Genomic DNA, 15,701 nt, shown 5'->3' on the forward strand with positions numbered 1-15,701 from the left:
CCATCTGCCCCATGGTAAATTCTGAGTCTACACTGTGCTACAAAAAGAGGAAATGAAACTCTGGCCTCATGGTTGAGTGACAAACACTGCTCAAAGCTGCCTCCTGGGATAGGTATGGAAACTGTGGAGTACTTGTCGCAAACAGGCTACCGGGAGCTCCCAGAATTCTAAAAACTCAAGTTATTTATCAACCAAAAACCACTCTTCCTGACTTAGGTTGTTTGATCAGTTCAAAAGGGCAAAAATGCAATATAAGGGGAGAAGCTTCAGCTCCGGACTTTTTCATTTCTGTTCCATTTATGGCTCTAAATTCACTTGGGGTGTGTCCTTAAGTACGTAATGCAATCTCTCTGGGCCTCATCTGACATATGTACAAACTGGAGAATAAAAAAAAAAGTCTTTCAGGGCCAGAAATATTCGATGTAAAGCGTTCGAAGAAGGTTAGGCTTGCAATCAATAATAGTAATCATTTTGATTTAAAAACATTACATATAAAGGATAAGCAATTGCTAAAAATAGATGCTTACAGAGATTCCAAACCCTTCAGTAACCCCACAGTCATCAGACATCCCAGTTAAAAATGGTTATGACCAGTTGGCAAGGGAACAAGGAAAGCTGTGTAAGGAACAGGGAGCAAGGGCTCCAAGGATGAGGATGAGGCTTTGGTTCCAGCTCTGCCCTTTCTCAGCCAGGCTCTCTCGTGTTAGTTTATTTTCAGCGATCATGTGGTCATCCACCAACAAACCTGTTAGCTGAACTGTGGATATAAATCCATAACCTAACTGTTACTACCAGCAACCTAGCCCAAGGGCCCAGTATCTTTAAGGCAGCTCTTACGTGGAGTCTTACAACTGCTTCTCCATTCAGAGTCCAGAAGTCTTTCTTAATAAATTAGAGCCTGTCACTATTCTGCTGTAAATACTTCAAGAGCTGCGTATCTGATTCACAATAATATTCCAAGTCCCTTTGGGACCTTCCCCTTTCCATGCGACATGGCCCCAGCACCTCCAAACTAGACTCTCTCAGCATGGCCTCCTCACTCACTCAGCTTAGCTACACTGCGGTCCCTGCTTTTCCTCAACACTCCAAACACACCTTGGGTCTCTACACGTACTGACTTCTCCACCCTGGAAGCTCTTTCACTGGTACTGGCATGTCAACATCACTTACCTCTTTCAAATCTCTACTCAAAGGTAAATAACCACAATGGTCTTATTAGTATTATCCTGAAATCTGATACCAACTCTAGGTTCTGAACTTCCCTTACATCCATCCCCTTCCCCAGCTAGTTCTCACTTTGCCACATCTATGTGATTATCTACTGCATATATGTGATTATCTATTGCATATCTATTGGTGTGGAGACATATCTCCACACCAGAATATCTGTTTATGAGAAAAGGAATTGTTCATTTTATTCACTGCTATGTCCCAAGCAACAAGGTGAATGCTTGGCTCTTAAGATGAAGGTATTCAATAATATTCGGAGAAGGCAATGGCATCCCACTCCAGTACTCTTGCCTGGAAAATCCCATGGATGGAGGAGCCTGGTGGGCTGCAGTCCATGGGGTCGCTAAGAGTCAGACACGACTGAGCGACTTCACTTTCACTTTTCACTTTCATGCGTTGGAGAAGGACATGGCAACCCACTCCAGTATTCTTGCCTGGAGAATCCCAGGGATGGGGGAGCCTGGTGGGCTACTGTCTATGGGGTCGTGCAGAGTTGGACATGACTGAAGCGACTTAGCAGCACCATTCAATACTATTACTGAATGAAATGATCTGTTAAATATGAATAATTGTACTTCCTTTAAAAGCTCATTTGGGGACAAAGTAGTATGCGAATATCCTTCATATATAGCCAGGTGCCATTCAAATATAAAATTTTATGATTTTATGTTCCAGAGGTTCTGCATTCTTTTAGCATCCTTAACATTCTTTATAAAAAAAAACTGTCTTCACTTCCCTCAGATATACCAGAACTCTTATTTTTCATTTCCTATTCTGTTCTCTAAAAAGATGAGGAAAAAGTCTCAAATTGAGGGTATTAATAATGAGGCCAAAAGTGTCATCAACACATGAATAAAGAAAATGTGATATATGTGTGTGTGTACATATGCATATACATATATTCCATTATGTATATAATGGAATATTACGAAGTGAAAGTCACTCAGTCATGTATGACTCTTTGCGACTCCATGGACTGTAGCCTACCAGGTTCCTCTGTCCATGGAATTCTTCAGGCCAGAATACTGGAGTGGGTAGCCTTTCTCTTCTTCAGGGGATCTTCTCAACCCAAATTTGAACCAGGTTTCCCACAAGGCAGGCAGATTCTTTACCATCTGAGCCAGCAGGTAAGCTGGAATACTGGAGTGGATAGCCTATCCCTTCTCCAGGGGATCTTCCTGATCCAGGAGTCAAACCAGGGTCTCCTGCATTGCATGTGGATCCTTTACCAGCTGAGTTACCAGGGAAGCCCCCATGGAATATTATTCAGCTACAAAAATGAGAAAATCATGTCACTCATGACAGCATGGATGGACCCTGAGGGCATTATGCTAAGTGACATAAGTCAGAAAAAGACAAATACTATATGATCACACTTATATGTGAAATATAGAAAACAAAACAAGATCATAGATATAGAGAACAGTTCATGGTTGCCAGAGACTGGAGGACAGGGGGATGGGCCAAATGGGTGAGGTAGGTAAAAAAAGGCATAAACTTCCAATTATAAAATGAGTAAGTCATGGAGATATAATGCACTGCATAGCAATAACAGTTAATAATACTGTATTATATATTTGATAAAATGTGGTCAAATATTTTGGCAATGGCAAACCACTTCAGTATTCTTGCTTTGAGAACCCCATGAACAGTATGAAAGGGCAAAAATATAGGACACTGAAAGATGAACTCCCCAGGTCGGTAGGTGCCCAATGTGCTACTGGAGATGAGTGGAGAACTAACTCCAGAAAGAATGAAGAGACGGAGCAAAAGCAAAAACAACACCCAGCTGTGGATGTGACTGGTGATGGAAGTAAAGTCTGATGCTGTAAAGAGCAATACTGCATAGGAACCTGGAATGTTAGGTTCATGAATCAAGGCAAATTGGAAGTGGTCAAACTGGAGATGGTCAGAGTGAATAGTGACATTTTAGGAATCACTGAACTAAAATGGACTGCAATAAGTGAATTTAACTCAGATGACCATATATCTACTACTGTGGGCAAGAATCCCTTAGAAGAAATGGAGTAGCCCTCATTGTCAACAAAAAGATTCTGAAATGCAGTACTTGGATGCAATCTCAGAAAGGACAGACAGATCTCTGCTCATTTCCAAGGCAAACCATTCAATATCACAGTAATCCAAGTAATCTGACCAGTAATGCTGAAGAAGCAGAACAGTTTATGAAGACCAACAAAACATTCTAGAACTAACACTCAAAAAAAGATTTCCTTTTTATTATAGGGGACTGGAATGCAAAAGTCACGAGATACCTGGAGTAACAGGCAAATTTGGCCTTGGAGTACAAAACGAAGGAAGTCAAAGGCTAACAGAGTTTTGCCAAGAGAACGCACTGGTCATGGCAAACACTGACTTCCAACAGTACAAGAGAAGACTCTACACACGGACATCACCAGATGGTCAATATCAAAATCAGATTGATTATATTCTTTGCAGCCAAAGATGGAGAAGCTCTATACAGAAGGCAAAAACAAGACCAGGAGCTGACTATGGCTCAGATCATGAACTTCTTATTGCCAAATTCAGACTTAAATTGAAGAAAGTAGGGAAAACCACTAGACCATCCAGTTATGACCTAAATCAAATCCCTTACAATTATACAGTGGAAGTGACACATAGATTCAAGACATTAGATCTGATAGAGTGCCTGAAGAACTATGGAAGGAGTTTCATGACACTGTACAGGAGGCAGGGATGAAGACCTTCCCCAAGAAAAATAAATTCAAAAAGGCAAAATGGTTGTCTGAGGAGCCCTTACAAATAGCTGAGAAATTAGAAGAGAAGCTAAAGGCAAAGGAGAAAAGAAAAGATATACCCATTTGAATGCAAAGTTCCAAAGAATAGCAAGAAGAGATAAGAGCCTTCCTCAGTGATCAATGCAAAGAAATAGAGAAACACAACAGAATGGGAAAACTAGAGGTCTCTTCAAGAAAACTAGAGATCAAGGGAACATTTCATGCAAAGACGGGCACAATAAAGGACCGAAATGGCATGGACCAACAGAAACAGAAGATATTAAGAAGAGGTGGCAAGAATACACAGAAGAACTGTACAAAGAAGATCTTCATGACCGAGATAAGCATGATGGTGTGATCACTAACCTAGAGTCAGACATCCTGTAATGTGAAGTCAAGCAGGCCTTAGGAACCATCACTACGAACAAAGCTAGTGGAGGTGATGGAATTCCAGTTGAGCTATTTCAAATCCTGAAAGATGATGCTGTGAAAGTGCTGCACTCAACATGCCAGCAAATTTGGAAAACTCAGCAGGGGCCACAGGACTGGAAAAGGTTAGTTTTCATTCCAATCTCAAAGAAAGGCAATGTCGAAGAATGTTCAAACTACCATGCAACTGCACTCATCTCACACACTAGCAAAGTAATGCTTGAAATTCCCCAAGCCAGGCTTCAACAGTGTGAACCGTGAACTTCCAGATGTTCAAGCTGGGTTTAGAAAAGGCAGAAGAACCAGAGATCAAATTGCCAACATCTGTTGGATCATTGCAAAAGCAAGAGAGTTCCAGAAAAACATATACTACTGCTTTATTGACTACTCCAAAACCTTTGACTGTGTGAATCACAACAAACTGGAAAATTCTGAAAGAGATGGAATACCAGACCACCTGACCTGCCTCCTGAGAAATCTGTATGCAGGTCAGGAAGCAACAGTTAGAACTGGACATGGAACAACAGACCTGTTCCAAATCGGGAAAGGAGTATGTCAAGGCTGTATATTGTCACCCTTATTTAACTTATATGCAGAGTACATCATGCGAAATGCCAGGCTAGTAAAGCCCAATGTTGAATCAAGATTTCCAGGAGAAATATCAATAACCTCAGATACACAGATGACACCACTCTTCTGGCAGAAAGCAAAGAAGAATTAAAGAGCCTCTTGATGAAAGTGGAAGAGGAGAGTGAAAAATCTGGCTTACAGCTCAACATTCAGAAAACTAAGATGATGGCATCCCATCACTTCATGGCAAATAGATGGGGAAACGATGGAAACCATGACAGACTATCTTCTGGGCTCCAAAATCACTGCAGATGGTAAATGCAGCCATGAAATTAAAGATGCTTCCTCCTTGGATTAAAAGTTATGACCAGTCTATACAGTGTATTCAAAAGCAGAGACATTACTTTGCCAAAAGAGGTCCGTCTAGTCAAAGCTATGGTTTTTTAGTAGTCATGTATGGATGTGAGAGTTGGACTATAAAGATAGCAGAGCACCAAAGAATTGATGCTTTTGAACTGTGGCCTTGGAGAAGACTCTTGAGAGTCCCTTGGACTGCAGGGAGATCCAAAACGTCAATCCTAAAGGGAATCAGTCCTGAATATTCATTGGAAGGACTAATGCTAAAGCTGAAATTCCAATACTTTGGCTACCTGATGCAAAGAACCAACTCATTGGAAAAAACCCTGATCCTGGAAAGATTGAAGGCGGGAGAAGAAGGGGAGACAGAGGATGAGATGGTTGGATGGCATCACTGGCTCGATGGACATTACTTTGAGTAAACTCTGAGAGTTGGTGATGGACAAGGAAGCCAGACATGCTGAAGTCCATGGAGTCACAAAGAGTCTAACACGAGTGAGCAACTGAACTGAACTGAAGGTGGGATTTCCTAGTGGTCCAGTAGATAGCAAGGCCAAAATTTTAAAAAAGGATGCTAAGAGAATAGATCTTGAAAGTTCTCATCACAAGAAGAAAAATTCTGTAAGAAAAACTCTGTAAGGTAACAGATGTTAACTAGATTTATTGTGGTGATCATTATGCAATGTATATAAATATCAAACTGTGATGCTATACACCTCAATTTAATATAAAGCATACCTTAATATGAAAAGGAAAGAAAAAATAACTTTCAGAACTGTTCAGCGTTTTGTCAGAGTATTTGTATTTTAAATAAGTAGGCACATTGAAAGCTATAACAATTTCAAAATTGAAAGCAATTTGTTTAGTTACTTTCTGAAAGAGTAGATATGGCCATACTGTTTTTTTTGCGCAATTCTAGATTAATAGTCAAGCCTATGTAATAGGTATTTTTAAATAATTATTTTAATTTTCAATCTCATCATCAAATGTGTTCAGTTTATCTGCTTGTCACTGACACTGTGCTTACGATCATACAGAGAAAAAGAAAACAGTGCGCTTCTCAAAAATAATAGTAATAAGCGCTAGAGTTTCCTGAGTATTTGCTATGTGAAAACAATACTAAACAGTATTTTGGGAGTATTCTTTGTGTGGCAGCCCCTGTGAAGGGGTCTCTATGTGTGCCTCCTTTAATCTACATGACAACCCCAGTGGTCAGTGCTATTTTCATCTTCATTTTACTGATGATGAAACAAGTTTAAAGAGGGTCAGTAATAGTGGGATGAATTGAGAGAATACACTGAGATATACACTACCATGTGTAAAATGGATAGCTGGTGGGAAGCGGCTATGGAGCACAATAAGACACCAAATCACAGTAAATGCTAGAGCCTGAATGCAAACACAGACCCTCTGGATCCACAGTGTATCAACTGTCACAGCGTTCTACAGATAAGCATTATCCTAGGTGGTAGACTATGTTGATCTCATGCAATTATAATCAACTACCATTAGCACCATTTTGTAATGAAACACTTCAGGAGATTCCCAGCTGTATTGGAGTTGCCTGATCAATCTCCCCAAGCTTGAGTGCACAGCCTGGTTGGGACCCCAGAGACACATGTCACTAGGATGCCCACCCTGACATGAGTGGGTCCAAGGCAAAAGGAACTAACAGAAGCATCACACATTATGCCTCAATATTGTAAATGCTCTAAATTAAGCTAATCAACTGACAAACAAGACTTGTTCTATTATCCAACCTTTACAAAGACATTCAAAATGACCAGAGCTCTAGGTTCAAACTGAGGATTTGGGGCTTCTTGGAGCCCTAGGCTAGAACATGGTGGAGTGGGCAGATTAGGTCCATCTCTGCTTTTCCACACCAAGGCCACCTGGGAAGGGCTCAGAGCTGACTGCACAGGGGATTCTTCTGGTCTTGGGGACTCAAGCTTGGTTAAGAACCTGAAGTGAGCCAGGTTCCGGCTTTGCATGTCTCTTTGGCCTTGTGGATTTCTCAGATTATGGAGACATGTGTGCCAGAACGGGTCCTCATAAAGAGCAGAACCCAGTGAGGAGTTACGGTTGCCTGGATCCAAGGCAAGTCCTGAATTTCAGCCGCACCCTCAACCATTGGGTCCCTGTGCCTGTTCCTTCTCAGGCAGAGAAATTTCCTCCTTGGATGCATCCTCTATGTCATTCAATTGTCTTATTTAAAGTAATATAACGGCCAAATAGATAGTATTTATGGCTTTTCCATAAATGTAAGCACAAATAGAATTACTTTGAAAGATGCAATTCTGGATTCTCTGGTTAGATCTGTCTGACAGTAAGGACCACTCACCAACTCCACTTTAGCCATAACAAGGGTGTCTAATCATTAAGAGTCCCAGCCAAACACTGCCTTCAGCATCGCCTCATAACTGGGCTTTTCACTTACTCTCAATTGGTAAGCCATTGACTCTCCACTTGATCGTGGGTTCAGGCCGTCCTTCAGCCTCACACAACAGGATGCCACTGCTGCCAGTGCTATATACACCACTCTGAGGTTTCTTGGTCCAGCGAGGGGGCTCTGGAAATAAAGGGAAGAGCTCATCAGTGTTTTATCTATTTCAGAAGGTCCAGAAATGCTTTATCAATAACCTCAGATATGCAGATGATACCACCCTTATGGCAGAAAGTGAAGAGGAACTAAAAAGCCTCTTGATGAAAGTTAAAGAGGAGAGTGAAAAAGTTGGCTTAAAGCTCAACATTCAGAAAACTAAGATCATGGCATCTGGTCCCATCATTTCATGGGAAATAGATGGGGAAACAGTGGAAAAAGTGTCAGACTTTATTTTTTGGGCTCCAAAATCACTGCAGATGGTGATTGGAGCCATGAAATTAAAAGATGCTTACTCCTTGGAAGGAAAGTTATGACCAACCTAGATAGCATACTTAAAAGCAGAGACATTACTTTGCCAACAAAGGTTCATCTAGTCAAGGCTATGGTTTTTCCCGTGGTCATGTATGGATGTGAGAGTTGGACTGTGAAGAAAGCTGACCACCGAAGAATTGATGCTTTTGAACTGTGGTGTTGGAGAAGACTCTTGAGAGTCCCTTGGACTGCAAGGAGATCCAACCAGTCCATTCTGAAGATCAGCCCTGGGATTTCTTTGGAAGGAATGATGCTAAAGCTGAAACTCCAATACTTTGGCCACCTCATGCGAAGAGTTGACTCATTGGAAAAGACTCTGATGCTGGGAGGGATTGGGGACAGGAGGAGAAGGGGACGACAGAGGATGAGATGGCTGGATGGCATCACCGACTCGATGGACGTGAGTTTGGGTGAACTTTGGGCGTTGGTGATGGACAGGGAGGCCTGGCGTGCTGTGATTCATGGGGTCGGGAAGCGTTGGACAGGACTGAGCGACTGAACTGAACTGAGAAATGTTAGGCATTGCATTTCCATTATACACCAGCAGATGGCAGACACAACAAAGTGTTTCACATTAAGTCTTCTCTGAGGTAAGACAGCCATTGTTATTTGCCTGGAATGGGGTTTGTGTGTAGGCATGCGTTTTTATGAGTGTGTGTGTTGTAATTTGGAATCTTAGCATGTATAGTAAAATCGACACACTAAAAACAGTTATCTACATTCAATTTTATCTAGCTACACTATCTATCTCATTACAGAAAAATGCAGGAAGGGTGAAGTTTACTGAGTGCTGACCACAGCTTATTTCAGGCTGAAGCAAGGCATCCAAAATGGCTGATTTTCAAGTAACATATTTTGAAAATTTTTTAATGAAATTAAAACATTCAGCCACTATTTTAAATATTTCTTAGTTAATGACTTTGTAGCATTTTATATCTCCATATCCCAAAGTCCATCTTAGGAATTTGGAAAACATTATTTCCTAGATAAATTCTTTTTGCAAGGGGGTAGGAGAAGGAATCCTAAAAGCAACATTTACCATTCTGCCCTCAGAACAATGGAGGAAAAGATATACTCAAATTACTTGCATCTTTCCATGTCATAATACACCAATATTATAATGCTAAGTGGTATTTCAGTATAGAAGGAGACATTTTTCTTTAAGTGCAAACATCACTGTCATGTTGTGTCACCTTAAGTATATTACTATGTCAGGAGCGAATAAAAGATTAATATTAAAGTATGGATGGTTTGGATAATTTGATTTCAGAGAAAATTGCACAACACCTACAGGTAGTAATCCCCATCAAGTGTTGCTTGGTTATTTCTCCCAAGACAGTTTTGGATTTACATTTTTAGTCAAAAAGGAAACTCTTTAAGATACATATACGTGTAAAACAAAAGTGTCATTTGAAGAATGTCTTACAAAACAAAGGAGGAAAAGGGGGATTATGTGGGGAAAAATGTCCATAAACTCACCAGGAAAAACAAAGAACTACAAATATCCCTGGCAAGTTCAAGTTTGAGCAAGAGACATGCCTTTGTAATTATTCGACAGGATACAGACTTGTTAAATTCCAAGTTAAATGAGTGTGTTCATAATCTACATGGTGTAAATATTTATTCATATAGTTTAAAGTGTAGCTGTCGAAATGATAAACTGCATATGAGCTTTTAAAGTGAAGAGTTTTACTTCGGTGGGTATGTCTACATTTTTACGTCATGGTTACTTTCTTCTGATCTTTTCATACAACCACTGTAAAATAAAACACTTGAGCTACAGAAAAACCATGAAAGATTTCATATTTACAGTAGAAAACTAAGACTACTGCTTTTAGAACACGTAAAAGAAATCATGGCCATGCAATATACAACATGGTGGCTATAATTTATGAATAATACTGTATTACCTATTTGCAAGTTGCTAAGAATATATCTGAAAACTTCTCATCAGAAAAAAATTGTAACTATGTAGTGATGGATGTAAACTATACTACTTGTGGTGGCTGCTTTACAATACATACCAATATTGAATCATTATGTTGGATAACTGAAACTAATGATGTAATATGTCAATTATATCTCAATAAAAATAATAAAGGATGTCATGCAATGATGACCCTTCTCTAAATCTTTCTGAGTAGTAAAATCAAGATTTCTGTTTCTATTCTCATCCTACAAATTTCATTAATCCTTTGGTACCAGCATTAAGATATACTACTGTTAGATATTGCTTCCCGGCTGATGCGGTGGTAAAGAAACCGCCTGCCAATGCAGGAGAAGCAGGTTCAGTCCCTGGGTCAGGAAGATCCCCTGGGGAAGGAAACGGCAACCCACTCCAGTAATCTTGCCTGGGAAATCCCATGGACAGAAGAGCCTAGCAGGCTACAGTCTGTGGGGTCGCAAGAATCAGACAGTACCCAGTGACAGCCTGCACTCACACACACACTGTCAGATCTTAGGTAAAGGGTACTTAAATTACCATCTTAATCAACCCTTTAACCTTACAGATAGAGAACTGAGCTCTGGAGAAGTCATTCAACTTGCCCAGGGTCACCAGTCAAAGAAGCCTCACTTTCTGTTCTTGCCATTCCATGGACCAGCAGACCTACTGAGTGAGAAGCACTGAGACCCCTAAGTGAATGTGGTGTTATTTCTAACTCATTACTATTTCATTAATTTGGATCACAGGAACAAAGGCCAAACAGTTGTACCAACTTTCATTTTGTACTTCCAGATCCAAGCTCTCCAACATTTATCATCTGTGCACACTCACATCATCAATCAACTTGGTTGTTGTTTAGTTGCTCAGTCGTGTCTGACTCTTTCGCAACCCCCTGGACTGTAGCCCACCAGACTTTTCTTTCCATGGACTTCTCCAGGCAAGAATCCTGGAGTCAGTGGCCAGTTTCCTTCTCCAGGAATCTTCCCAGCTCAGGGATCGAAGCCACATCTCCTGCACAGGCAGGCAGATTCTTTATGGCTGAGCTACCTGGGAAGCCCCCACTAAACTTCACCTGAACCCTTTCTGATAAGCTTTCTTTATAAATGCTTAGACATTTGTTTTTATGCTTCTCATCCCTGTTTCTCCTGAAGAAGTAAGCTGCTGCTGCTGCTAAGTCACTTCAGTCGTGTCCGACTCTGTGCGACCCCATAGATGGTAGCCCACCAGACTCCCTGTCCCTGGGATTCTCCAGGCAAGAACGCTGGAGTGGGTTGCCATTTCCTTCTCCAATGCATGAAAGTGAAAAGTGAAAGTGAAGTCGCTCAGTCGGATCTGACTCTTTGTGACCCCATGGACTGCAGCCTACCAGGCTCCTCTGCCCATGGGATTTTCCAGGCAAGAGTACTGGAGTGGGGTGCCATTGCCTTCTCCAGAGAAGTAAGCTAGTCCTGAGCAAAGGTATGTTTGGTCATGCGATTTGAAAGGGACTTCAGGCTTGTTCTTCAGTTCAGTCGCTCAGTTGTGTCCGACTCTTTGCGACCCCATGAATCACAGCACGCCAGGCCTCCCTGTCCATCACCAACTCCCAGAGTTCATGCAGACTCATGTCCATCGAGTCGGTGATGCCATCCAGCCATCTCATCCTCTGTCATCCCCTTCTCCTCCTGCCCCCCATCCCTCCCAGCATCAGAGTCTTTTCCAATAAGTTAACTCTTCTCATGAAGTGGCCAAAGTATTGGAGTTTCAGCTTTAGCATCAGTCCTTCCCATGAACACCCAGCACTGATCTCCTTTAGGATGGACTGGTTTGATCTCCTTGCAGTCCAAGGAACTCTCAAGAGTCTTCTCCAACACCACAGTTCAAAAGCATCAATTCTTCGGTGGTCAGCTTTCTTCACAGTCCAACTCTCACATACATACATGACCACTGTTCTTCTTAGAAGCATATCTTCCTGGGTCTGTTGCGACACTGCTCTCAATACCTGCCCAGGCTGAGATTTTCACACCTGGCATCTGCAGTGAGAGCACCTAGACTATATCTCTTAGGTTAGTGATCTGTGAAACGCCAGGACAGAAATCCTCTCTGATGTCTCCTCTGCTTAGTATAGGGGAGCAAAAATTTGCCACCCCAAAACATCTCTTTGCCATGCAGATTGTTTTGAGCTGAAAATAATCAAGGCCCAAAAGATTCAGGAAGAAACTCTGATCTAGCCACTAACTGCATAAAATAGTTTAGTTAGAAGGCCTGTTTCTGGAATACAGCTCTTGCAGAAATACGTGCCAAGAGCAGCTAGCATAGTGGATCAGATGGTAAAGAATCTGCCTGCAATGTGGGAGGCCCAGGTTCGATCCCTGAGTCGTGAAGATCCCCTGGTGAAGGGAATGACAACTGGCTCCAGTGTTCTTGCCTGGACAATTCCATGGGCTAGGTTTGGTGGGGGAAACTGCAGGGCCAAGACATTAGAGTCCACTCTATGTCCCCCTGTCTGCCCAGCCCTGCAAACACAGACAAATCCAACATTGGCTCTTCCATCTCCAGTCTTTCTTGGAGATGCTGTCCTCTCCTCTGAAGCCCTAAATATCCTCTTTAGTCTTTAGCTGAAGATGGTGTTTAAGCTCTGGCCCTTTTGGTCAGTTACTCAGTTCTCCTGGCTTGCTCCCATGTATACATGTTACTACCCTTTTGTTTTTCTCCTGTTAATTTGTTTCATGCCAATTTAATTTTTAGATGAGCCAGGAGAAAAAGGAAAATTTCTTCCTCCCTGATACTGGCACAAAGGAGAACAGATGTGTGTGGTGTAATTTTAAGTTGAACTGAAATGACTTAGTGGGTACCACAGTGAGCCTGAGGACATTGGCTAGGGGACAGGAAATATCTGGTGGTTGCAATGAGGCTATGGGCATGCAGGAACACCAGAACAGATTTTTTCAAAGGTTGGAACATGCAACTGTATTCCTGACAGGTAAGACCTATTTGAAAGGATGGGGGGGGGGGGGGCGGGGAAGGCTTAAGAGAGAAGAAAGAATGATTAAAATGGAAATTTCCGAGAGAAAGCATCATCACTAAATCCCAGTCTTTCATCTATTATCCATAAATCTCTGGTAACTGATGAAAATGACTTATGTTGAAATTTTACTCATTTAGTTATAATTGTAAACAAAAAAATAAGATGATAAATTTCTCTCACGATGATCAAAACTGAGATGCAAATGTCTGAATGTTTACAATGTAATAAGCAAGCTAATTAGAGATGTTTATCACTAGAAGGAAAACAAAACAGAAAACTTGGTACCTATGAAATATACAACACAGAGGTTATTTTCTTAGTAATAGATTTCTATTAAATATCTATATTCTAACAGATCAAAAATTATTAGGTTCAGCAAACTTGGATTTCACTGCAACTTTTTAGAAGTAGATTTGTTACTTGAAAATGAGACTTTCTCAAATAGGTCAATTACTAAATTGTGTTTGAATTCATGACATCTTTTTAAAATGCACCACAATTATGGTTATAAAATTATGTACAAATACTTGCCTATTACATTTACTAAATTTCAAAAGCCCTACATGATGCAAAAGTTTACAACACACTGTTAGTTGGATGCAGTTGAAACATATCTGTGATCATACTTTGATTTTTCTATTTAGAAAAATTTAGAGGCCATTTTGGTTTCCTAGGTGGCACAGTAAAGAATTTGCCTGCCAATGCAGGAGAGGAAAGAGATGCCAGTTGGACTCCTGGGTCAGTAACCCACTGGGACCCACTCCAGTATTCTTGCCTGGAAAATTCCATGGACAGAGGAGTGTGGTGGGCTTGTGAAATTTTAGTTCCCCAGCTAGTGATGACAGATTTTAGTTGTTTATTATATTAATAAAGAATAAATATCACAGATACAGAGAATAGAGTAAAATACATGCTTTTGCTTAAGCACATTGGATGTTTTCAGAATGGGCTACATTGTCAAAGTTTATACTAACATTGCTCTTTTCTCATATGACTAATCCTGTTATTTAATTAGTTTCCAAGCAAGAGACAAAGTAAGGGAAAGAAGAAAGTGCAGGAAGGCGGAATAAAATTGAGTGAAAGTGAACTTATCCATCCATATGATTAATGAAAGATGTATTCACTGCCTTCACACTTTAAAGAAAAGAAAGACTTCTTCAGCTGGGCTTGCTTTTCACTTGCATGTGTGAAGGGAAACTCCTAAAACATACAACTGAGGGCACGTTTAGTAGTTTCTCATTAAGGATAAAGGATTAAATGTCCCCCATAAAAACATTATTTACATCTCAATACTGCTAATAGTTGTTTTATGAATAGCAAGGACAATTTGTTCAGGAAACCTGTATTCCTTTGGAGCCCTATAGTCAACATTTTAAATTGCATAATTAATTTTACATCCTTGATTTATTTTTTCTTTTTGCAACCTTTGCAGTTCTTCTGAAAGCTTCAGTCTCACAGTCAAGAAAACCTGTGGCCAGATTGTTAAAATATTCAGCTACCGTAGCGATGTTCCAGCCATCTGGAAGGATTTCTAATAGTCAGCAACTTGGAGTAAGAGCAGCTAACAATTAGACCTGTCGGATTCGTGGGTATGTGTTGGTGCTCCGATGAGGGTCGGGGGTGGGGAGGCAGAGGGTTACAGAAAAACATCCCTGTTGTATGGTCTAGCTGTATTATGCAGAGGCACCAAACACTGACTAAAATTATGGAAAAAATCTCTCAAACTCTTCCTCTCTGAATTCCTTGGTGAATACTGTCAGAGGAATATGTCACTATTGGCAACTGTTGATATTTATGCATAACAACAGGCTTCCTCTTATAACAGGTTTTGCTTTTGTTGAACTAAGGGAAATGATACTCTCATCTTTGGTCTTCCATTCTTCCTATTGTGAGATGTGCTAAGTTGCTTCAGTCCTGCCCAACTCTTTGCAACCCCATGGACTATAGCCTGCCAGGCTCCTCTGTCCATGGGATTCTCCAGGCAAGAATATTGGAGTGGGTTGCATTTCCTTCTCCAGGGGATCTTCCCAACTCAGGGATTGAACTGGCGTCTCTTGCATCTCCTGCATTGGCAGGCAAATTCTTTATCACTAGTGCCACTTGGGAAGCCCACACTGAGAGACGGGTTTTGGAAATATGCCACTATTCCAAATAGCAACATGATTAAAAGTTATCTTAACATTTACTTGTTAATATAACTTCCATTTGAGCCTTTCTTTTTTCCATTAATTAAAACAGTGGGCCTTCACTTAGGTATTCCTTGTGCAGAATGAAGCTTTAAGAGGGGAACTTCATTGGAATATAAATGAAAGACTTACAGCACCAGTTCACTAAATAGAAACCTGAAAGAGATCATTTCTTTCAATAGTTAAGCCTGCACAGCACTAAAAAAGCACAAATGCAGTAATCATCCCATTAATTTGATCCATACAGTCAACCAAATCATACATAAAAACTGCAGTGTTATCAGGACCACGGAAATAGGTCTGCATC

At 40.8% G+C, this 15,701-nt stretch overlaps 1 protein-coding gene across 2 annotated transcripts in view; it reads right to left on the reverse strand.

The window, feature by feature from the left end:
- The window catches only part of CHL1 (cell adhesion molecule L1 like), a 225,564-nt gene that overhangs the window by 49,639 nt on the left and 160,224 nt on the right, over nt 1-15,701 (reverse strand). For both annotated transcript variants that reach the window (XM_069562132.1, XM_069562131.1), the window contains exon 11: nt 7,780-7,911. In XM_069562132.1, coding sequence (XP_069418233.1) covers nt 7,780-7,911 — 132 coding nt within the window. The remainder of the gene's footprint in view (nt 1-7,779; nt 7,912-15,701) is intronic.

The sequence above is a fragment of the Ovis canadensis genome, chromosome 19 (assembly GCF_042477335.2).
Source record: "Ovis canadensis isolate MfBH-ARS-UI-01 breed Bighorn chromosome 19, ARS-UI_OviCan_v2, whole genome shotgun sequence".
Lineage (NCBI taxonomy): Eukaryota > Metazoa > Chordata > Mammalia > Artiodactyla > Bovidae > Ovis > Ovis canadensis.